The sequence below is a fragment of the Carassius gibelio genome, chromosome B13 (genome assembly GCF_023724105.1).
Source record: "Carassius gibelio isolate Cgi1373 ecotype wild population from Czech Republic chromosome B13, carGib1.2-hapl.c, whole genome shotgun sequence".
In the NCBI taxonomy this organism is placed as follows: domain Eukaryota; kingdom Metazoa; phylum Chordata; class Actinopteri; order Cypriniformes; family Cyprinidae; genus Carassius; species Carassius gibelio.
This window is the reverse complement of record NC_068408.1, coordinates 12,903,420-12,922,704: the sequence shown is the minus strand read 5'-3', so window position 1 is coordinate 12,922,704 and position 19,285 is coordinate 12,903,420. Positions and strand designations below refer to the sequence as shown.

Genomic DNA, 19,285 nt, shown 5'->3' with positions numbered 1-19,285 from the left:
CAGACCAGCAGGTTTTACCAAAAGAAATGAAAGTTTCATTTGTTGTGTCCAAATACTTTTCAGGGCCACTGAATTGATCTATTCTGAGCCAATGAAGTCAATGAAGACACAGCGGCTGTACAGACTCTTTACATAATTCAGATGCATCTGTGACTCACTGACTCAGCAGTGATGACCAATGCCAGGCTAAACCTGCTAGCATGAGTCTTGATCTCTGTAGAGAGAAATAAAGGAGTGTTCATCTGGCAGCAGCCCACACCGCCTGCTCAGCTTGCTTTTCCTGTTCCTGCTACCTATATTGACTCCATCCAAGAGAGCAGGAAATCTAATCACACTCCGCACACGCCTCCGCCAACGCTGGAGAAAGAGCACCCGCTCGCCGGCCCGCCGCTCAGACGCACTCTCATTCCATTAAAGTCAAAGACTCCATCAGAGCCCTGCCTGTGTTCACACGTTACAGTGCGCGGAGTCAGGAGCCGCTGCTATCTCTTTATGACTGATAAAATCCATGAAAATAAAAGATCTTAAAGTAATAAAACTTGAGCGAATAGCTACGGGAGAGGGGAAGAGGAGAGATGCGACGCTTGATGAGCTGGGGGTGTGACTGGAAGGAGAATAGGAAGAGGAAATTAGAGAACCCGCATATAGTGTGATGTGCAGAAGAGCGTAGCATCTGGAAAGCACTGCACTCTATTTCAAAAGCCTTTGTGTGTGCACAAATATCTGATATGCTTTAAGAGCGCCTTTGCATGCGGTCTAAATCAGCGGTTTTCATTTGGTGATGGGTATGGAAATAGTAAGGAAAAACGAAGCCTAATGAAGGAATTAAAAAAGGTTTGCAGAGATACGAAAAGGATGAATGGGATGAGAGTCCAATCAAACTTTAGTATTTTTGTGCAAATTCATATGTAACTTGGCGGCAGGTAGCAAAATTAAGGCAGATGTCAACATGGATAGGTTGAATGACATTCCTATATTCACAAATACTTTTTTAAAGTTAAAGTTGCAATGTACTTATAAATGTAGCAACAGATCTTTTCTTCAATATTGTAACGAGTGTAACTAATAATTGAAATTATAAGGCGGAGACTTGGTTCTATCTATCGATTGCTGTTGATTGGATCGAGGCAGATTTGAATGCGAGCTTGCAATCAATTTTAACAAGTGACGGGATTTATGCAGATGAAGTGATTGGAGACGTCTGACACAAGTCACCAGAAAGGAGCTTTTGTTTCTCTTTTGATCAAGATGACATTTTAATTAAAAATGACAAGATCCCAAAAAATATTAAAAAGTGAATCATTCAAAATAAGATCAATACTATTCATTTAGATTATAAATTAACTTATAAAAGAAAAAAAAATTATAAATACTGCGTTAGGTTGTCACTTTTTTAACCAATGTAAAATCTGGGTGCTGAAACTAAACCAGATGAGAACCATTGATCTGACTTCTTCCAGACATTCAAACACATGTTTAATGTTTCTCTTTTTCAAAACATCTGAAGGAAAACTGCAAATGAGCAAAACATCTATGACATTATATTGCATTAAATATGCTAATTTAATGAGATTAGATGCACTGTAGGCCACATTCACACCTGGTATTACCTGATTTTAAGTGTTCATAGCAAACACAGGTGTAACTTTTTTTTTTTTGATTAGTTATAAACCACATTTGGGGTTGAAATATTTTATTTCAAACGAAAAAGAAATAATAATAATAATAATAATAATAAAAAGACTACTGTCGATTGACTGCCAATTGGATGAAGGTAGATTTGAATGTGAGTTTGCAGTCACCTTTAAGTGATAGGCAAGGTTTAAGTAGAATAATTATATAATAAATAAATAAAGTATGCAATCATGAATAGTTACCTTTAAAAAATTCAGGTGTCAACACCAGATCTAAACCATTCTGAAACCAACCTCCTGAGACGGATGCTAACATCAAGTGTTAATAGAACTAAACACACATTTAACAGACAGAATGCAAATGCAAATGTATTGATATATTGTTGGTTCACTGTGATTCACTTGATTAATCAAGCATATAATGCAAGTAATTTGATCAATTTTTCATCAACAGCCACGTCGATGAAAAGAGAGAGAAAAATGATGGTTGTCTGAACACAGTGCTAGAGATGGCTGTCGGTATGGAAGGGTGAGAAAAGATGCTGGGGCCTTGAGCAAAAACACATCAATAAGACGCATGTCTCAATCTCAACACCATCATCTCCAGCCTCTCTTCATCAACACTGACCCCTACTGCCCCCCAGCTGAAGACGTTCATCTAAACACTCTATCCTCCTTGCCTAGGACACAAACATTTGCGGAAATTTATATATTCTTCTAACCCACTCTCTGTGTCTCTCGCACATCATAACGGACAACTAGGTAGCAGATCGAGATTGAGAGAGTGAGAAATATCGAATAAGAGAGAGAGAGCGAGAGAGAGAGAGAGTGATAAAAACAACATAGAGCGACAAAGGAAAGCTCCAGGGCAGCAAATAGAAACTCATTTCCAAGAAAATAATATAACATCAATTGTGTTTGGTCATCTCAAGGGCTCGAGTTGCCGGCCTGATCAATACCACCAGGACTGAAAGCAGTGTGCTTCTCTGAACCTTCATCCAGACAGTAATAGCAGTCAGTGTGTTCCACTGACATCTGATCTGTAACACTGACTTTAAAGCATGTCGCTTTGGTGTACAGCTACACATTGTCTTGACAATGTTCTCTGACTACTTGCTGGACTAGCAAAAAAAAAAGAGAGAGATACTATTTTTTCTAGATAAAATGGGGAAAAAAAACTCCAGTTACAGTTTTAGTTACATTTAACAACTAAGACAAATTATTTTAAATGCTACAACTGAATTTTGGCATCACAGCATTTCATTATAAAGCAACATTGATATTCATTTTAAGGTTTGCCATAATTACATGTTTTTTAAATACTACTTTAGTGAGCACTGAATAACGGGCATCAACATGAGCATGCACAATTAAAATTTTCTATTAATTTTATAAAAAAAATAATTTTATTTTTGCGTTTTGCCTTTATTGTGATAGAACAGTATTACTGCAGACAGGAAGTGAAAATTGGGGAGGGGGGGTGTCGGGAAAACTTGGCATGCTAGGATTCGAACTCAGGAAGTCTGTATTATAAATTATTATTATTTTTTTTACTTTTTACCGCAGAACCTGCAGCACCCTTACTAGCCATGCTCCAGTTTATAATTATATATTAATAGGAAAACATGCCAAATATCATGCTGAATTCATCAATGGCATTAGCTATCAATAATATCACTGTATTGATATGTGTGTAAAATCCCATCGGATTAGTCAATGACGCGTTAAGTGCACAAATTCTGCTTCCATTTCACTACCTCCCACCAATTAAAATTTTTTTGGTGTAAGATGGCCTTGAAGTCTTTGGGGTCCAGCCTATCTTACACATTTCACATTCCCTGATTGCCAACGAGATGAGTAATCAATTATTCATGTCTCACCAAGGCCTAACAGGTCGATGGCGGGCTCCGCACTCTTCTTAGGACTGATTCTGGAATCTGTCTGGTTGTCCTCTCTTTTCTGGGATGAAGGAAGACAAAAAAGAAAGAAAGGAAAGAGCGTTAGTGAAAAGCATTTTTGGGATCACAATTCTGAATGCGAGCATCAGCGTAATAGGCCACCAGTTGTTGTTCTGATTTCAATGATGTTCTTCACAAAAACAGCCTTCAGATGCTATGTATACACAGCTTCTATGTTTTAGCTTTGCTAGTCAGGCACTTTGACGGCTCTGAACATCCTGTGCTCCGAACTGTATGAATAGATAATGCAACGCGGTGCCAAAATAGCTCGCTCTATTTGTTCACAGCCTGACTGACGCCCGACTGCACCTCACATGTGTTGACTGACCATGCCAGTTTGGAGATGCAGTTCAAAGGCGCTCGAGGCCTGTGATTTGTGACAGGCAGAAAGAGGCATCTCGGGTTGAGAAGACGAACCCTAATCCGGTCTGAGCGGCCGATCGATGGGCTCTGGGTTAAAGCCTGGATCAAAGCCAGACAGAGGCCTTTAAAAACCTCATTCTACACAAAAAACACATACACAAACACACAAGCAAACTCAAGAGGACAGCACTGGGTTGCACTTTTACCAAAAAGACTGGGAAGACAAAAGGTAACAAAAGGGCAAAAGGTATCAGAACAAACAAAAACCCAGCCAGACTTTACTGTCGAATCTGAATGAAACCACCAGTGTCTGACATCTGCCTTATTAGCGCAATAAAAGGGAATGATAAATGCGAATTTGTCTGGATGTGTCACTTAATGTCATCATTGCGCAATTGTTCTTGGCAAAAGATTGGATTTGAGCGATTGAAAAGCGGGACAGAAGTGACACAAGCACTCTAATGAGCATCTGCAGGCAGGGTTTGTGGTGAAGTGTCAAGCCAGGTGCATCGTGGGTAGAAGATTAAATGGGAAAAAGGAATTCGCCGCTCTCCAGTGAGCTTGAGACTCGGGTCCATTCAACTGTGGGGTAAAAAAAATAAATAGCTGCCTGATGAAAAAAAAAAAAACGCTTTTACTGATTCCAAAGCCGTCGAATGCAGTTTCTAATGAGAAATTACATCGATCATTCATAATTTTACAAGCTCCCGAATTATGAAAGCTATCAGAAGCGTGCTTTATACGTCGCTGGGCCCTAAGCTCTTGAGGAAAGGTTGGAAATTGAATTAAAGTTAAGCTGAAGTTGAAAGAATTAAAATTGAACTGATTCTTAATCTTTCAGCGATGAAAAGCTTCTTCAGCCTTGCATGTCAGCTTTTGTGTACAAGGGCCAAGTCTTTCACTTGTGACCTTTTTTATTGTATTACACAAGCAGAGACACACTTAGGCAGGAATGTGATGTGCAGCTGCCCTTAGCAAAAAAACAAGGTGCACAGCTTTTATTTGCTTCTATGATTGAAATCCATAATCTTAAAATGGTTGGCTTTGGTTGAATTATGTATGAATTGAGGGCTTAGGTGCGCTACTATTTGTTGACTTTGACACATGCAGACTTTGAAGACGACTTCGAAGACGAAATCCTTCAAGGATGTATTTGTGCTTCAGATGATGGAAACACGACAGGCTGAGACAAACAAACAAAACCTTCACAAGACAAATAAACTGAAATACAAAGGCTTATGGCACACACATCACACCTTGTGAAAACAGGGAGAGTCAACTTTGGGAAGGTCAAGGGTCACACAGCAAGGGTCTCTATAGCCTCAAGTGACGAATTTAGTTTTTAAAGTCTTTTATATTAATGAGGTGAGCAGGCCAAAATGAGTTTAATTATTTAACCCCAAAATATAACAAAAATAATTTAAAAAATTGTGCTTTTATTTACACATACAGTATAAAAACTCTTTCAGTCCATCTCATCCTCTCTCTCAGCCTTTCCTCACTGCCTCCATCACTCTCGAAAGCCGTTCAGTGAACGGGTGTGAAATTGCTTGAACTGTGGTGTTCTGTCTCTGGGGCCTCTCCAATCAAGGTCATTTCTAATTCATGAATACTTCCCTTTGATGGAAGAATAATTCCATTTGGGTCACATTCCCTCACACTCCACGCGGCCGCAGCCATGCAGACAGGATCAGAGGGAGAAGCTCATGTGTGCTCAGGCGTTATGATCAGGGACACTGGTTTTACTCTTCGTTCTGGACTGATGCAAAACTGAACAAACTCACAACTTCATGCATTTCAGCTATGAATATCAAAGATGGAGATAACGAGTCTGTCGCCTATTTTGTATTCATTAATGGACTGTTATGTTATTTTTGAAGATGCTGAAAGAGCATTAAAAAAAAAAAAAATAAATAAAAAAAAAAAATAATTAAAAATGAAATAAAATGAAATGAAATTAAATAAAATTAAAAATTAAAAATTAAAAATTAAAAATTAAAAATTAAAAATTAAAAATTAAAAATTAAAATAATATAATATAATATAATATAATATAATATAATATAATGTAATGTAATGTAATGTAAAATATAGCCAAAAGATAGATTGGGTAAAAAAAAAAAAAAAAAATCATTTACCATAACCATTGTTTCCGCAGAAAGACCAGTTACTGATAATGTACATTAAAACTGGCAACTTTGTATTAAGCACTGAAACCAATTCTAAATTAATTGATTTTCATTTTATAGATTTTTACACTAATTATATTATATTATATATTATATTATAATTATATTATAACTAACTATTAAAAGAAACAATGGTTTAAATGGTACAATATTGTAAGGGATCCAACAAAATGGACAAGACACAAAACAATACAGCACAGCATACTGTAAACAAACAAAATACCTACATAGCATTTTCTTGTCTGTGAAATTAAAGAAAAGAAAAAAACATTAAACTTAAGATTAAGATTAAAAATGATTAGAAGATTAAAAAAAAAAAAGAAATGTGGAGAGAAGAGTATCTGGTATCTTGAGGAGGAAAGGAAGAGATGTTCTGCAGCACAGAAATAATAATAATAGTGGAAAGAAACGCTCTGCTGAAAGCACAGTGTGTTCTTGAGCTTATGAGTGGGCATATGCCACTTCCTGTTTCACAGTTCCTTTACACACTCACAGACCAGGACAAAGCCCTCACTCCACATTCATTAGTGAAACCATAAAGTGAGGAAAGCTACCGGAAGTGCTCTGAAGGCTAGTCAGACCTGTTCCCATTGGCACACTCAATAACAAATAATCAGACTACCTACTGATATACTCCAAACCTATTTAATATTTTACAATGATTAGTGCCAAATTTCAAATCTGACTGACTGAGCAGCGTTATGGGCTTCAGTCGCCAAAAACTAAAGGTGGATGTAATAAATTAAACTCCTGTTACAGAACATGATAAGCAGTCAAACTCATTCAGTTTCCAGTAATTAAAGCAGCACAAACCCCAGCCAGCGGTTAATGGAAGCGTGGCAACATCTGCCAACAGATGCACAGAACGAAGAGACTCAGGCCTGTGCCATGGGGGGAGAAAACAAGACTCCGTTATCATTTTATATTCTTATCATTAATTATAGTTCATCATTGTGCTTATCAGGGATCTAAACTGGGTGGCCTGAGGAGTCTTCGGCTCGTAATCAGCAGAGGCACTTACATCACTGATTACTTTATGCAAATTCCACTTTAATCAGCTGTTAATCCACACTCTTTCTCTGAGTCCGGACTGCCTGCGGCACAAGGGCAGCGCTGAAGCTCGATACGGGACGAATGACAGACGGATGGTCAGACCAAGACTGAACATCGGGACAATTTTTGGTTTTTCTGCATAGGTTTTTCAGAACATGGTTTTAAACATAATGGTTTTAAACGTCCAAGCTGTATACTTTTTTTTTTGGAGCTAAGAACAATGTTAGTTTTTACACTAAAAGAACAAACAAAAATTGTGATTAATATAGTATAAAATAAAATTTCAAAAATCATTTTTTTTTTATTATTATTAATAGCTGTTAAAACTAACTAAAAGACTAACAAGTGGGTCAGATCAGAACATTCTATGACTGGATTATTTGAATAAATTATTTGTATTTTTCAAAAAATACTGTCAGTCCACTGATAATATCTTGTGGTGTAAATTTTTCTCATCATATAATGCCATTAAAAAAATTGGGGTCAGTAAGATTTTTTTTATTAAAATAATTAATAAAATATTAACACAAAGTTATATATTATATATCATTAAAGTTATATATATATATATTTTAATTTTTCATTCATTCTAATTTGCAGTATTATTTCACAATATTGCTGTTTTTTTACTTTCAAAACAACAATAAAAAAATCTATAATAAAGAAACAATAATAATATAAAAAATCTTACTGACCACACGCAGTAGTGTATTCGTCACAAAATATAACCATTTTTTGTCTTGTCTTCATTAACAGTGACAAATGTGTTTGTTTGTCAACAAAGGCACAATGAAAAGGCAAATTATGACAATAATTATCAGGTTTTAATTCAAAATATAATGTTTACAAAAACTAAAATAACTGGAAAACAATATGACATAAAACGGCAAAATAGATACAAATTTTATAGAACTACAAAAAAAAAAAAAAAAAAAAAAAAAATCATAATGAAACAGGCCAAAATATTGAATAAATGAATCTACAAGAGGCAGGGAATGTGTAAAATTTTGTGAATGACAAGCATTACAATTCAGAGTAAATCTGTGGGCCTGCTGATGGCCTGAAGCGATGGATAAGAGATCAAGAGGAAAAGATGAAGAAAACGGAGCTTGTTTATGTGCTGCAAGCCCATGCAATGTATTGCACATGTATGGATGTGTGAGAGTGCGTTTTCAAACATTTCTCAGTAAACATGGCCACTGTAATCTGTTTTATGTATGTGTTGGGTAGTGGGCAATGGCATTTTTCACTCGTAAGCCTTTGTTAGCATTAGACGGGATGGACAGGCATGAAAATTCAACAGATCAACAACAGTGTATCTAGGGAGAGGGAACGCTGGTGCGAGGGCTCACTTCTGTGAATGATGTACTGCAGGGGGTTCTGGGCCGAGCTTCTGGCCCGTCACAAACTGTCAACGCACATCACACTGAAGAGAATCCACCACACTGATACTTCCACGCTTGCTTGTCTACACACACACACACACACACAGCGTTCCTCACTAGACACTGCTTTTGTGAAAGCTACGGAAACCAACTTCGAGGGGTCAAAATCCTCCAGTTCCAGTTGCCAGACAGAAAAAATATAATTTTTATGGTGGCTGCACTTAATTCTTTTGACAGTTGGGTAAAAGCGTAGAAGGAAGAGGAAGGTGGTGGCAAAAAGTAACTGTGCACAAACATTCACTGCTATGATGGAGGAAAGGAGTGGAAAAAGATATATCTGTCCCTGTATTAAAAAGTGTGAAATTGCAGCAGATGTTGCATTAATCATAAGTTTTCTGCCATGCCATACAAATAATTGCATAAGCTATTTTGACATACAAATAATACATCTAGTATATTTCTTTTTTCTATTTTAGAAAGAAAAATACCACAGTAAATGAGGCTAATAGGGAGATGAACTGAAGGAAGCAGGACAAAAAAACAAAAAAAACAATGGGTAGTGAAATGAGAGTTCATGAGAATGTTCAGTGAATGAAAACTTGCCATTGGCTTAATACATTGGTACAATACATTAATTGGAAGCTTGTACATTTATTGTACATAGTCCATTTCCAAATACATAAATACAAGGAAAAAGTTAAGAACCTAAATATCTTGTTAAAAGTGAAATCTTTCTTTCTTAATGAGTTTAGAGTCGGTTTTGTCTTTGTTTTTTTTTTCCTTTTCTTGTCTCGAATTTACTGGAGATGCAACACTGCATACAATTATGATTTCAGTGCATGCATCTTCAATAAAAACTGATTTTTGTCTTTTTACATGTTTTAACTTGCTTCAAACAAGTGACAAATATTAAAATACACTCATATTAAGGATACATTCAATGAAAGCAAGTCTTTATTTCTTATGCAGTGTTGCTTCACAGGCAAATTCATCTTGTTTTTAGGGATTTTTCAATATTTAAACAAGCATATTGCAAAGCTACTTGTTAAGAACAGAAATTCTGCAGTAAATGCCACATTGAAAAGACAAAAATTTACTGAACAATAACATGCAATTTAAAAACTGGGAAGATATTTTTACTTTTACAATAATTTGGTTTTGCGCTCAAATTAATAAAGTCACATTTACAAAGATGCTTGATTTTAATTCTATAAATACTTATGAACTTCAAATATAGCCACCATTAAATGATAACTAGTTATAGACCTAAATGAAATCATACAAATTTAAATTATGACTGGTCAATTTTCAGCATCATTACTCCAGTCTTCAGTGTCACATGGTCATCCAGAATTCATTATAATATGCTGATTAGCTGCTCAAGAAACATTTTCCTTTTATTATCAATTTTGAAAATGGTTGTGTTGCTTAATATTTTTAAGCAAAAAAAAATTTTTTTTTGGATTCTTTAATTAATAGAATAGAATAGAAAATTTAAAGCATTTATTTGAAATATTTTGCAACAGTGGAAAATCCACTTTAATGTGTGTAATGCATTTAATGTATTATTCCCAGCTGAATAAAACTAATAATCATTTTTGACAAAAAAAATTTTTTTACTGACCCCAAACTTTTTAACAGTAGCGGACATGACAGCGAGGTTAACTAGAAAGTTAACTACCCACAGATGAAAGTGCGGGTTGCTGCACACATAGGCATGTCTTGTCTTGTCACTATTAATTATTGAAAATGTTCGTATTAGGCATGTCAAGAACAAATGTGCACATATAAACAGAATGCCATACATCTATATCATTCTTGGGAAAATGAAAATAACAATGGAGCATGACGGAAAATTTACAACCGAGGCCGTCAAAGTGACGGATGATGATTATTTGCAGCGCATCCTCTGAATTGCAGGTGTGTGAGTGTGTGTGTGTGTGTGTTATCACGGTCCTCCTGCTGTGTGATCTCATTCTCTAAAGGTTGCCTGCACCCTCACCTTCCCAGAAAACACCCCGTCCTCGCTCTCTCCCTCACCTTTTATCTTGACATCACTCTGGCCTGTATATCAGCTAATGTGAATTCTGAGTGGATGGGCTGAGATGTTGAGGTTAATGATGATGCCCTCACTGCAGTATATATGAAGCTCACTGAGGGCTGTCTGAACCCCCAGAGCCACTTCACTCGCACCTCAAGCCTCAAGTCAATACGGTGGTTAGGCCTCAATCTCAGCATGGACACACACAAACACACACACACACACACACACACACACAGGGTGGGAGTTACAGTCTCTCCAGTCCAGGCTTCTAACCACATAGTCATTTTCACGCCTACTGGATCCTCACGCTTTCCAAATTGTTTTTGCAAAGGTCAAATGCAATGTTCAGCTTGCAGGGTCTGACAATATAAATGGGGAAGATGAGGAGGGGAGAGGGGATGGGGAGAACAACCCTGCAGCCACAGATGAGAGAAGAAAGCTGAAAAACTGTTTTTCTTTCACCTTTCAGTTTTTTTTCACCCCTCCTACAAAATGAAACAATGGCACATAGAATCAAAGCATTCATAACTTTTTGGCAAGTTCATTAATAATAAAAGAAATGTGAATCACCAGGCAGCAAATTACACTTTTACAGTCTCGTATACAACCTGGATCTATAGCCACGTCACGCACAGCCGCACAGAGAAGTCTCAAACTCGTAGAGGTGACCAAATAAACAGGGAGAAATGCATAAACTGAGTTTAACAGCAATTCTGAAGGTGAACTGTGTGTGGTTTTTCTGTCACTAGAAGCACCAAACAGAATTACAAAGAAATTATTATCCATTTTCTACTCAATGAACACTAGGGATGGGTAAGAAAAAATAGATTTTCTGATGGATAAATAAGTAAAAGAGTTAAACAACCATGATATTGATTCTTAGATGATCTTTTATTGGAATAAAATATAAATAATAAGAAAAAGAAATAAAATAGAACTATTCCTATGTTCGAAAATGCTATTTCTCAAAAACATTATATGAAATGAGTAGTATGGTCAAATTTGTAGTATTCAGAAAACAGTAGGTGAAAAGTACATGGATGACATACTACAGATGAGATTTTGAAGTGTGCACTCGAGGGATGCTATAGGGAATTCTGTAAACCATAAGAACTGAAAATGAAGGTTGTGGTAGTGAGAAAATGTTCCCAATGGTTAATCGACGTGTTACAATACTGGTAATACTGGTATCACCATTAGGGTGGGGGGGGGTCTTAGTTCGTCTGAGTTTCCCTCTTTTCTTCACTTTTAAATGGCTTGTAAAAGTGCCGTGCATATTTTACTTTCACTTTCAAATTAGTGGCAAATTAATTTCCACAATTCGGCGTCAAGCAATTGTGCGTTTGAGTTTTCCTTCTTTTCCTCTGATTTCTTGGCTTTCAAATAGCTTGAGAAAGCACTGTGCGCATTTTAATTTCACTATAATAAAAATACAGTATATATGCCTAATAAAATAACAAATTACTACGGCTACAAAAAGTTTAAATGGGTATATAAAACTGAAAATCAGCAAACACTGTGGAACCAACTGAATAAGAAACTAATGGTTAAAAAAAAAAATTTAATCTAAAATGTTGCCAAACAGGCGACTTTGCATTTCCTTTCTAAACAATAGTCTGCTATCGTCTTGTCTTACTCACCTCACTCTTGTCTACTCACTTTCCTCATGTGATAAAAAAAAAAACACTTCACATTTAATTTATGCAAAACACTAAAGGTTCTTGGCACAAATTTCTCATCAGGCCCTGGGTCAAAAAGGAAAAGATTTCATTAGGCATAGCTGGTGTTATGGGAGATGACCCTATTCTAGGGTCTGCTGTGACGCAGACAGGCAGGCCACAGGCCCAGAGATCAATGCAAAACACATTTGAGGACACAGTCAGACTCGCTAAATGATGGCTTATTAAAAGAAAGAAATGATGGGAGATAGCAGTGGGAGGGGGTGAGAGACGGTGATACAATTAAAAGAAAAAAGGCTCTTAGAAGTTCTTCGCTGGCTTTCAGAGGCACTTTCAGATGCATTTTCTGTCGAGTCGCCTCTGACTCGTTTGCTCTCGCCACATCAAAGCAATCTGCTATTTGCATACAAGTTGCCATTAATAGATCTGAAGTTTTATTTTGTTCTTAATAAAAATACAACCAATCTCACTTTGCATAAAGTAATTGAATTTGCCATTTCCACAGGCCTCGGTTCCTGCCACTCAGAAGAGGGTCTTTTCTGACCAAATCAGAAATCGTAACAACATGTCTTTATTCGTGTGTTCAGACATATTCAAATATAGCCATGCAACTTTCTAAACCCTATTTGCATGGGATTGGTATTATCTGGTGACCTTGTATAATTTTGAAATAATTGTATCGTTGTATGGTGTAGTACAGTGATATTTCAAAAAATGAAATACGACCCACCAAATGCTGGCCAAATCACAGAGATGCCGATTTCCATGGTACTAATATTATCACAGGACCTTGGTTTTCAGAGAAATATGGTAGGTCATTTGCAGGGGAATTTTTACTTTACAAATTACAGACATGGCCGATTTGTACGGGATTAAGATGACAGACAACCTTCCCAATTATTACAAATTACTGGAAGTCACCAGGTAACATTAAATCCATGCGAACAGGGCTTTAGTCAGGTTTCTAAGACCTTATCTTGCTAACCTCGTCTCACACAAACAGACGCATAAATGCAACATCCACGTCACCTGTCCGTCGGCAATAAACTTGTAATTAAGACTTCATGAATGCTTATCTTTATAATAAAGAATTCCACGGAGCTTGAAAAATCTTAGCTCTCATTTCCTCCACCAAACACCGCAGATCTAATTATGATTCCCACATAGTGCCTTCATGCTTTTGTTACTCTGAAACCTCGCTAATATTCCGCCTCCAGCGGCAGATTTAGAAACGAGGCTTCAAACCCGCCAGGACAAAATGTTCTTTACAACATCTTTGTGCTTCGGTTCTGCATCCAACACCTTTAATGAACACGGTCACTGTGTAAGTGGACGCTAGTGGATTTCATGAGAGCTCTTGTACGCTTAAAGATGCAAATTAATGTAACACAAATGCATCATACAACAACACATTTCAGACAGAGTAAGCCGTGTGTGCTCCCTTGGTGCCGAGAGTATATACGCCGGGAAACGGTCTCGGTTAGTTTGTCGCTCTCCCGCTGCTCTAAATTCAGCCAATATTGATCAGGCTCCCTGCAGCACCGCTATCGATCGGCTGTTTGCAGGTGTGCGTGTGCATGCAATTGCGTGCGGTGTGAAACTAAACTGGGTCCCTGCAGGGTGACTGAGCGGATGGTGGGGGAAGGAGGGAGGGAGATATCTAGTTAAGGTGAGGAGTGTTGTTTGTCAGAGGACACTGCTCATTTAGGGCGCCCTTCACTCTCCCGCTTTCATACACGTTGCTCTTGTCGCATTAGGGCTGCCAACGGTGGGGGCTGGAGGCAGATGTGTTGTTGAAAGGTGGAGGCAGAGATGAAGCTGGTGCTGGGGGAAAGAAGAACCGATTTAACAGTTTCACAGAATGTAATAAGCAGCTAGTGGATAATGGGTGCCACTGCATTGTTCATAGTCTCTTGTGCATCATCAATGTGATAGCTAAGAATTGGACCTTAAAATAAAATGTCACCGTGAAAAATCTTGTATTGGTACAAGAGGGGATATTTCAGATAAAACCAGCCATAAAAAGCAAGTAAAAAACAAATTAATTGTGGTTGGTTGCTTTAGATATTGGTCAGGCAGTCTCTTCCTGTATAAGTGGGTGGTTCTTGGCCAAAATAAACTGCAATATGGAGCACTCAAGACTCTGAGAAACTCAAACGCATGGATTCTCAAAGAGTGGGTGCACAAAATGAGTTATTCAATATAAATATTCAATACAATAATAATGTGATTTTTCACGAATTTCAAATCCAGTACAGGGTCTAAACAACAACAGCAGCCTACATGGTCTAAAACGAATCAAGAAAACGAAGACAGGCCTTTCAGCGCCTCATATCTCGGCTGTGGTATGGCTGTGAGCTGTGTTATCTTGAGTTTGGTGTTATCATGTCTTCCTCTGATTTATGCTCCTGCAATACGCAGTGCACGGCGCGCACTGACAAGCTCTGATCTATACGTTTACTGGCTCACACGTAGTTTGTTGACTAATACGCTACACTCCTTTCCAAGTCACACACTTAGTGCAGCCTCATGGGTAACACAAACACACACCAGGGGTGTAAAGCACTAGATAACCGTACTACATTTAGCAGAAATTGACTATTTAAAGTGAATATTTTAATTTACAACCAAATACTTCCTTCAGTAAAACAAAAAAGAAGATACTTTGAAAGAATGTTTTTGTCTATTAAATGAAAGTCAATGGAGTCAAATCATTAGACCCCTACTGACTGATATATATATATATATATATATATATATATATATTTATTATTTTTTTTTTCAAAATATCCTCTTTTGTGTTTTACAAATTAAAGTCATACAGGTTTTCGAATGACATAAGGGTGAGGAAATATGACCAAATGTTGGTGAACTATCCCTTAAAGCTCTGCCGACAGCATCTGTGTCTGTAGTTGATAAGCACAGAAAATAATTTTGACTCGATACTGGTTTCAGCTTAACATCTGGTATAACCTGGAGCCTTTTAAAGGACACTGAGAACGGAGATTTAAATGGGTTCCTTTACAAAGTTTGTGCATCCATGTGACTTTAGTCATTTCATCAGCCTGGAAAACATTTGCTTTCAAACGTTTGTCACTTTCTTTTGAATTTCTGATTCACTCAAATATGCAATATTATGGAAGTTAAAGCTGCTGTAAACAATCTTAGCTCCAAAGACATGTCAGCAAACCAGAACGCTTATCACACATAGACTTTTAAAAGGGACATTTTCTATGTGCAATTCCACAGAAAATACTTCTAGCACATGGCAAATGGCATTGCATGTACACTTAAAGTGCAAAGAGGGTCTGTAAAATTAAAGGTGTTATGGCACATAAATGCATGTATGGCATATGTATTTGTGTTCTTTGTGCTTTGACACTGCAGAAAAACCATCTTAACACAAGCAGCACTTACTCTGCCAGGCCCGAGTGTGCTAACTTACAGCACCACGGCAAATCACTGCATTTTCCACCTCCTGCAGGGCGACTGAAAACGGCCCCCCCACCTCTCTCCTCCATCGCTCACTTCTTTATTTCACTCCACATAAAATTCATCTAGTCATCTCCAGTGCCTCTGTAAATCTTTCTTCTAATCGGTTTATTGTCTGATGCCATTTCTATCTCCTTTATATATTTAAAATAAAGACTTTCTCTCACTTCCTCCTCTCCTCGATTGGCTGTCCAAATCAGGGGACATTATTCCACCTCCCATCAGGGACTCCACCGCTCTCCATTAACCACAAGCTGCCGATACAGTCCAGCATCTGATGCACGCCTCCATCACCGCAGAAAACTTCCTCTCCAACGGCGCCCACTGATTAGCTGAGATCTCGTGCACACAAACACGCTCGCATCTTTATGAAATCTGGAATGTATTCTTCAGATGATACATCTGTGTGGGGAAATCAAACAACTCATAGCTGTCTAGATCAAACACACAAAACCTCCAAACTGAGAAGGACATTAACTGCTCATTAACAATTTTTCACAAACAATCAGTCATAAACAGAGACTGCTGTTTTGAATCCTAGCTATCCGCCTGCTCTATAAGGTAGGCAGCACAATTATGCATAATAAGATGGCCTCAGAATACACATGCATCCTTCACAGAGAAGGCACTGAATCTGAGGAATCAAAATACGGAAATCAGACAAAAGACAACGGTGTAATACTGTGTACTAAAATGCTTCAATGAGGGCAAAAATAATTAAAAATGATGGAAAAATATGTTTTATATATTATATTGTATATACAATATATACAACATATACATTTATTTGCAAAATATGGTGCATATATTGAAAACAAACAAATATTTCAAACTTACAAAATTATAAATTACAGACCATTTATGACCAAAATGTATAATATTTGGCAGATTTGCAGTTGTTTGTCTGATTGGTGGAGAATCATGCTGAATCATGGCTAATGCAGTTTTGCCATCAGAAATGGTAAAAAAAAAAAAAAAGAAAAAAAGATGATTATATATATATATATATAAAAATCAATACTAATAATGCAGGCTATTTTCTTAATATATATATATATATATATATATATATATATATATATATATATATATATATATATATATATATATATATATATATATATATATTAGGGGTGTAACGGTTCACAAAATTCACGGTTCGGTTCGATACGATACACTGATGTCACGGTTCGGTTCGGTTCGGTTCGATACGTTTTAGATACAGCAAAATGTAAAAACATCTCAACTTTTCAGAATGCCGCAAGCGCACCGCGGGTCATGTGACAAGAACCAACCAATCAGCTTCATCCTTTCCCGTAACAAGGTTGAGAGCTCAGCCAAGATGAAGGAACAGCTGATCATAGTTGTATATGGATTGCAATTTTGAAATAAATTTAGTAGCAGAGCTACTGCAAGCGATTTTTAGAGCTGCAAATCCATTTATCCTTCGCTGAAATTTCCGCGTCTCATGGAGAGAGCACGTCATTGTTGCTTAGCAAAGACAGACGCCTCATGAGCGCTTCTGCCCGAGCGCTTTGGAAAGGAGGAGAAAGACGTGCTTAGCGTTTTCCACGCGTTTTTAGGAGCGATATGTGAACGGCCCCTAAGGCGCTCGCTCACTCAGCACGCGCTGAAGGCTCGTTGCAAAATGTCTAATGCATTTAACAGACCAGAAATATAAGATCCTAAAATAACCAACAGGTCTGGTGTTTGGGTTGGATTCCCTGTAAGCTATAGTGTCTAAATGCTGCAGGGATAGTTTGCTGCGTGCATGTTTCTCCTTTTTTTCGTCTTTTCCCAGATAGTACTGACGCATATATCCCAGATATTCCCGCTGGTGTTTTTTTTTTTTTTTTTTTTTGTATTCCCGCTGGTGTACCCTGTCATGTTGCAGATGCGACATACCGTTGTTTTTTTATCCACCACTCTCTTGCCATCACCATTATAGCTTAAAGGGAATCCAAAGTGCACCCAAACACCAGACCTGTTGGTTATTGGGGGATCTTCTCATTTCTAGTCTGTTAAACGCATTGGCTATTTTGCAACGAGCCTTCAGCGCGTACTGAGTGAGCGAGCGCCTGCTGAGTAGCCTAACATAAACATATAAGATGGTGTTTTTTTCTTCTTCGGGAGTGTCAGGGGCGTTGCCTGTTACGTTGTTTGGGTTATTGGGCTACCTTGTTGAACGCATATCATTATATTTCTATCTCTCTCTCTCTTTTTTTTTTTTTTTTTCCAAATATAATTAATTACTCCAACGAACCGTTCGGTATACATAATGCGTACCGCGTACCGAACCGAAAGCGTCGTACCGAACGGTTCAATACGAATATGCGTATCGTTACACCCCTAATATATATATATATATATACAGTATTGTTCAAAATAATAGCAGTACAATGTGACTAACCAGAATAATCAAGGTTTTTCGTATATTTTTTTATTGCTACGTGGCAAACAAGTTACCAGTAGGTTCAGTAGATTCTCAGAAAACAAATGAGACCCAGCATTCATGATATGCACGCTCTTAAGGCTGTGCAATTGGTCAATTAGTTGAATTAGTTGAAAGGGGTGTGTTCAAAAAAATAGCAGTGTGGCATTCAATCACTGAGGTCATCAATTTTGTGAAGAAACAGGTGTGAATCAGGTGGCCCCTATTTAAGGATGAAGCCAACACTTGTTGAACATGCATTTGAAAGCTGAGGAAATGGGTCGTTCAAGACATTGTTCAGAAGAACAGCGTACTTTGATTAAAAAGTTGATTAGAGAGGGGAAAACCTATAAAGAGGTGCAAAAAATGATAGGCTGTTCAGCTAAAATGATCTCCAATGCCTTAAAATGGAGAGCAAAACCAGAGAGACGTGGAAGAAAACGGAAGACAACCATCAAAATGGATAGAAGAATAACCAGAATGGCAAAGGCTCAGCCAATGATCACCTCCAGGATGATCAAAGACAGTCTGGAGTTACCTGTAAGTACTGTGACAGTTAGAAGACGTCTGTGTGAAGCTAATCTATTTTCAAGAATCCCCCGCAAAGTCCCTCTGTTAAAAAAAGGCATGTGCAGAAGAGGTTACAATTTGCCAAAGAACACATCAACTGGCCTAAAGAGAAATGGAGGAACATTTTGTGGACTGATGAGAGTAAAATTGTTCTTTTTGGGTCCAAGGGCCACAGGCAGTTTGTGAGACGACCCCCAAACTCTGAATTCAAGCCACAGTACACAGTGAAGACAGTGAAGCATGGAGGTGCAAGCATCATGATATGGGCATGTTTCTCCTACTATGGTGTTGGGCCTATTTATCGCATATCAGGGATCATGGATCAGTTTGCATATGTTAAAATACTTGAAGAGGTCATGTTGCCCTATGCTGAAGAGGACATGCCCCTTGAAATGGTTGTTTCAACAAGACAATGACCCAAAACACACTAGTAAACGGGCAAAGTCTTGGTTCCAAACCAACAAAATTAATGTTATGGAGTGGCCAG

The 19,285-nt window shown here is 37.6% G+C and overlaps 1 protein-coding gene across 1 annotated transcript in view; it reads right to left on the bottom strand.

The window, feature by feature from the left end:
- LOC127970462 (stromal membrane-associated protein 1-like) overlaps positions 1-19,285 on the bottom strand; it is an 83,463-nt gene that overhangs the window by 22,427 nt on the left and 41,751 nt on the right. Inside the window, exon 10 of the mRNA XM_052573049.1 lies at positions 3,515-3,593. Within this exon, the coding sequence (XP_052429009.1) occupies positions 3,515-3,593 (79 nt within the window). The remainder of the gene's footprint in view (positions 1-3,514; positions 3,594-19,285) is intronic.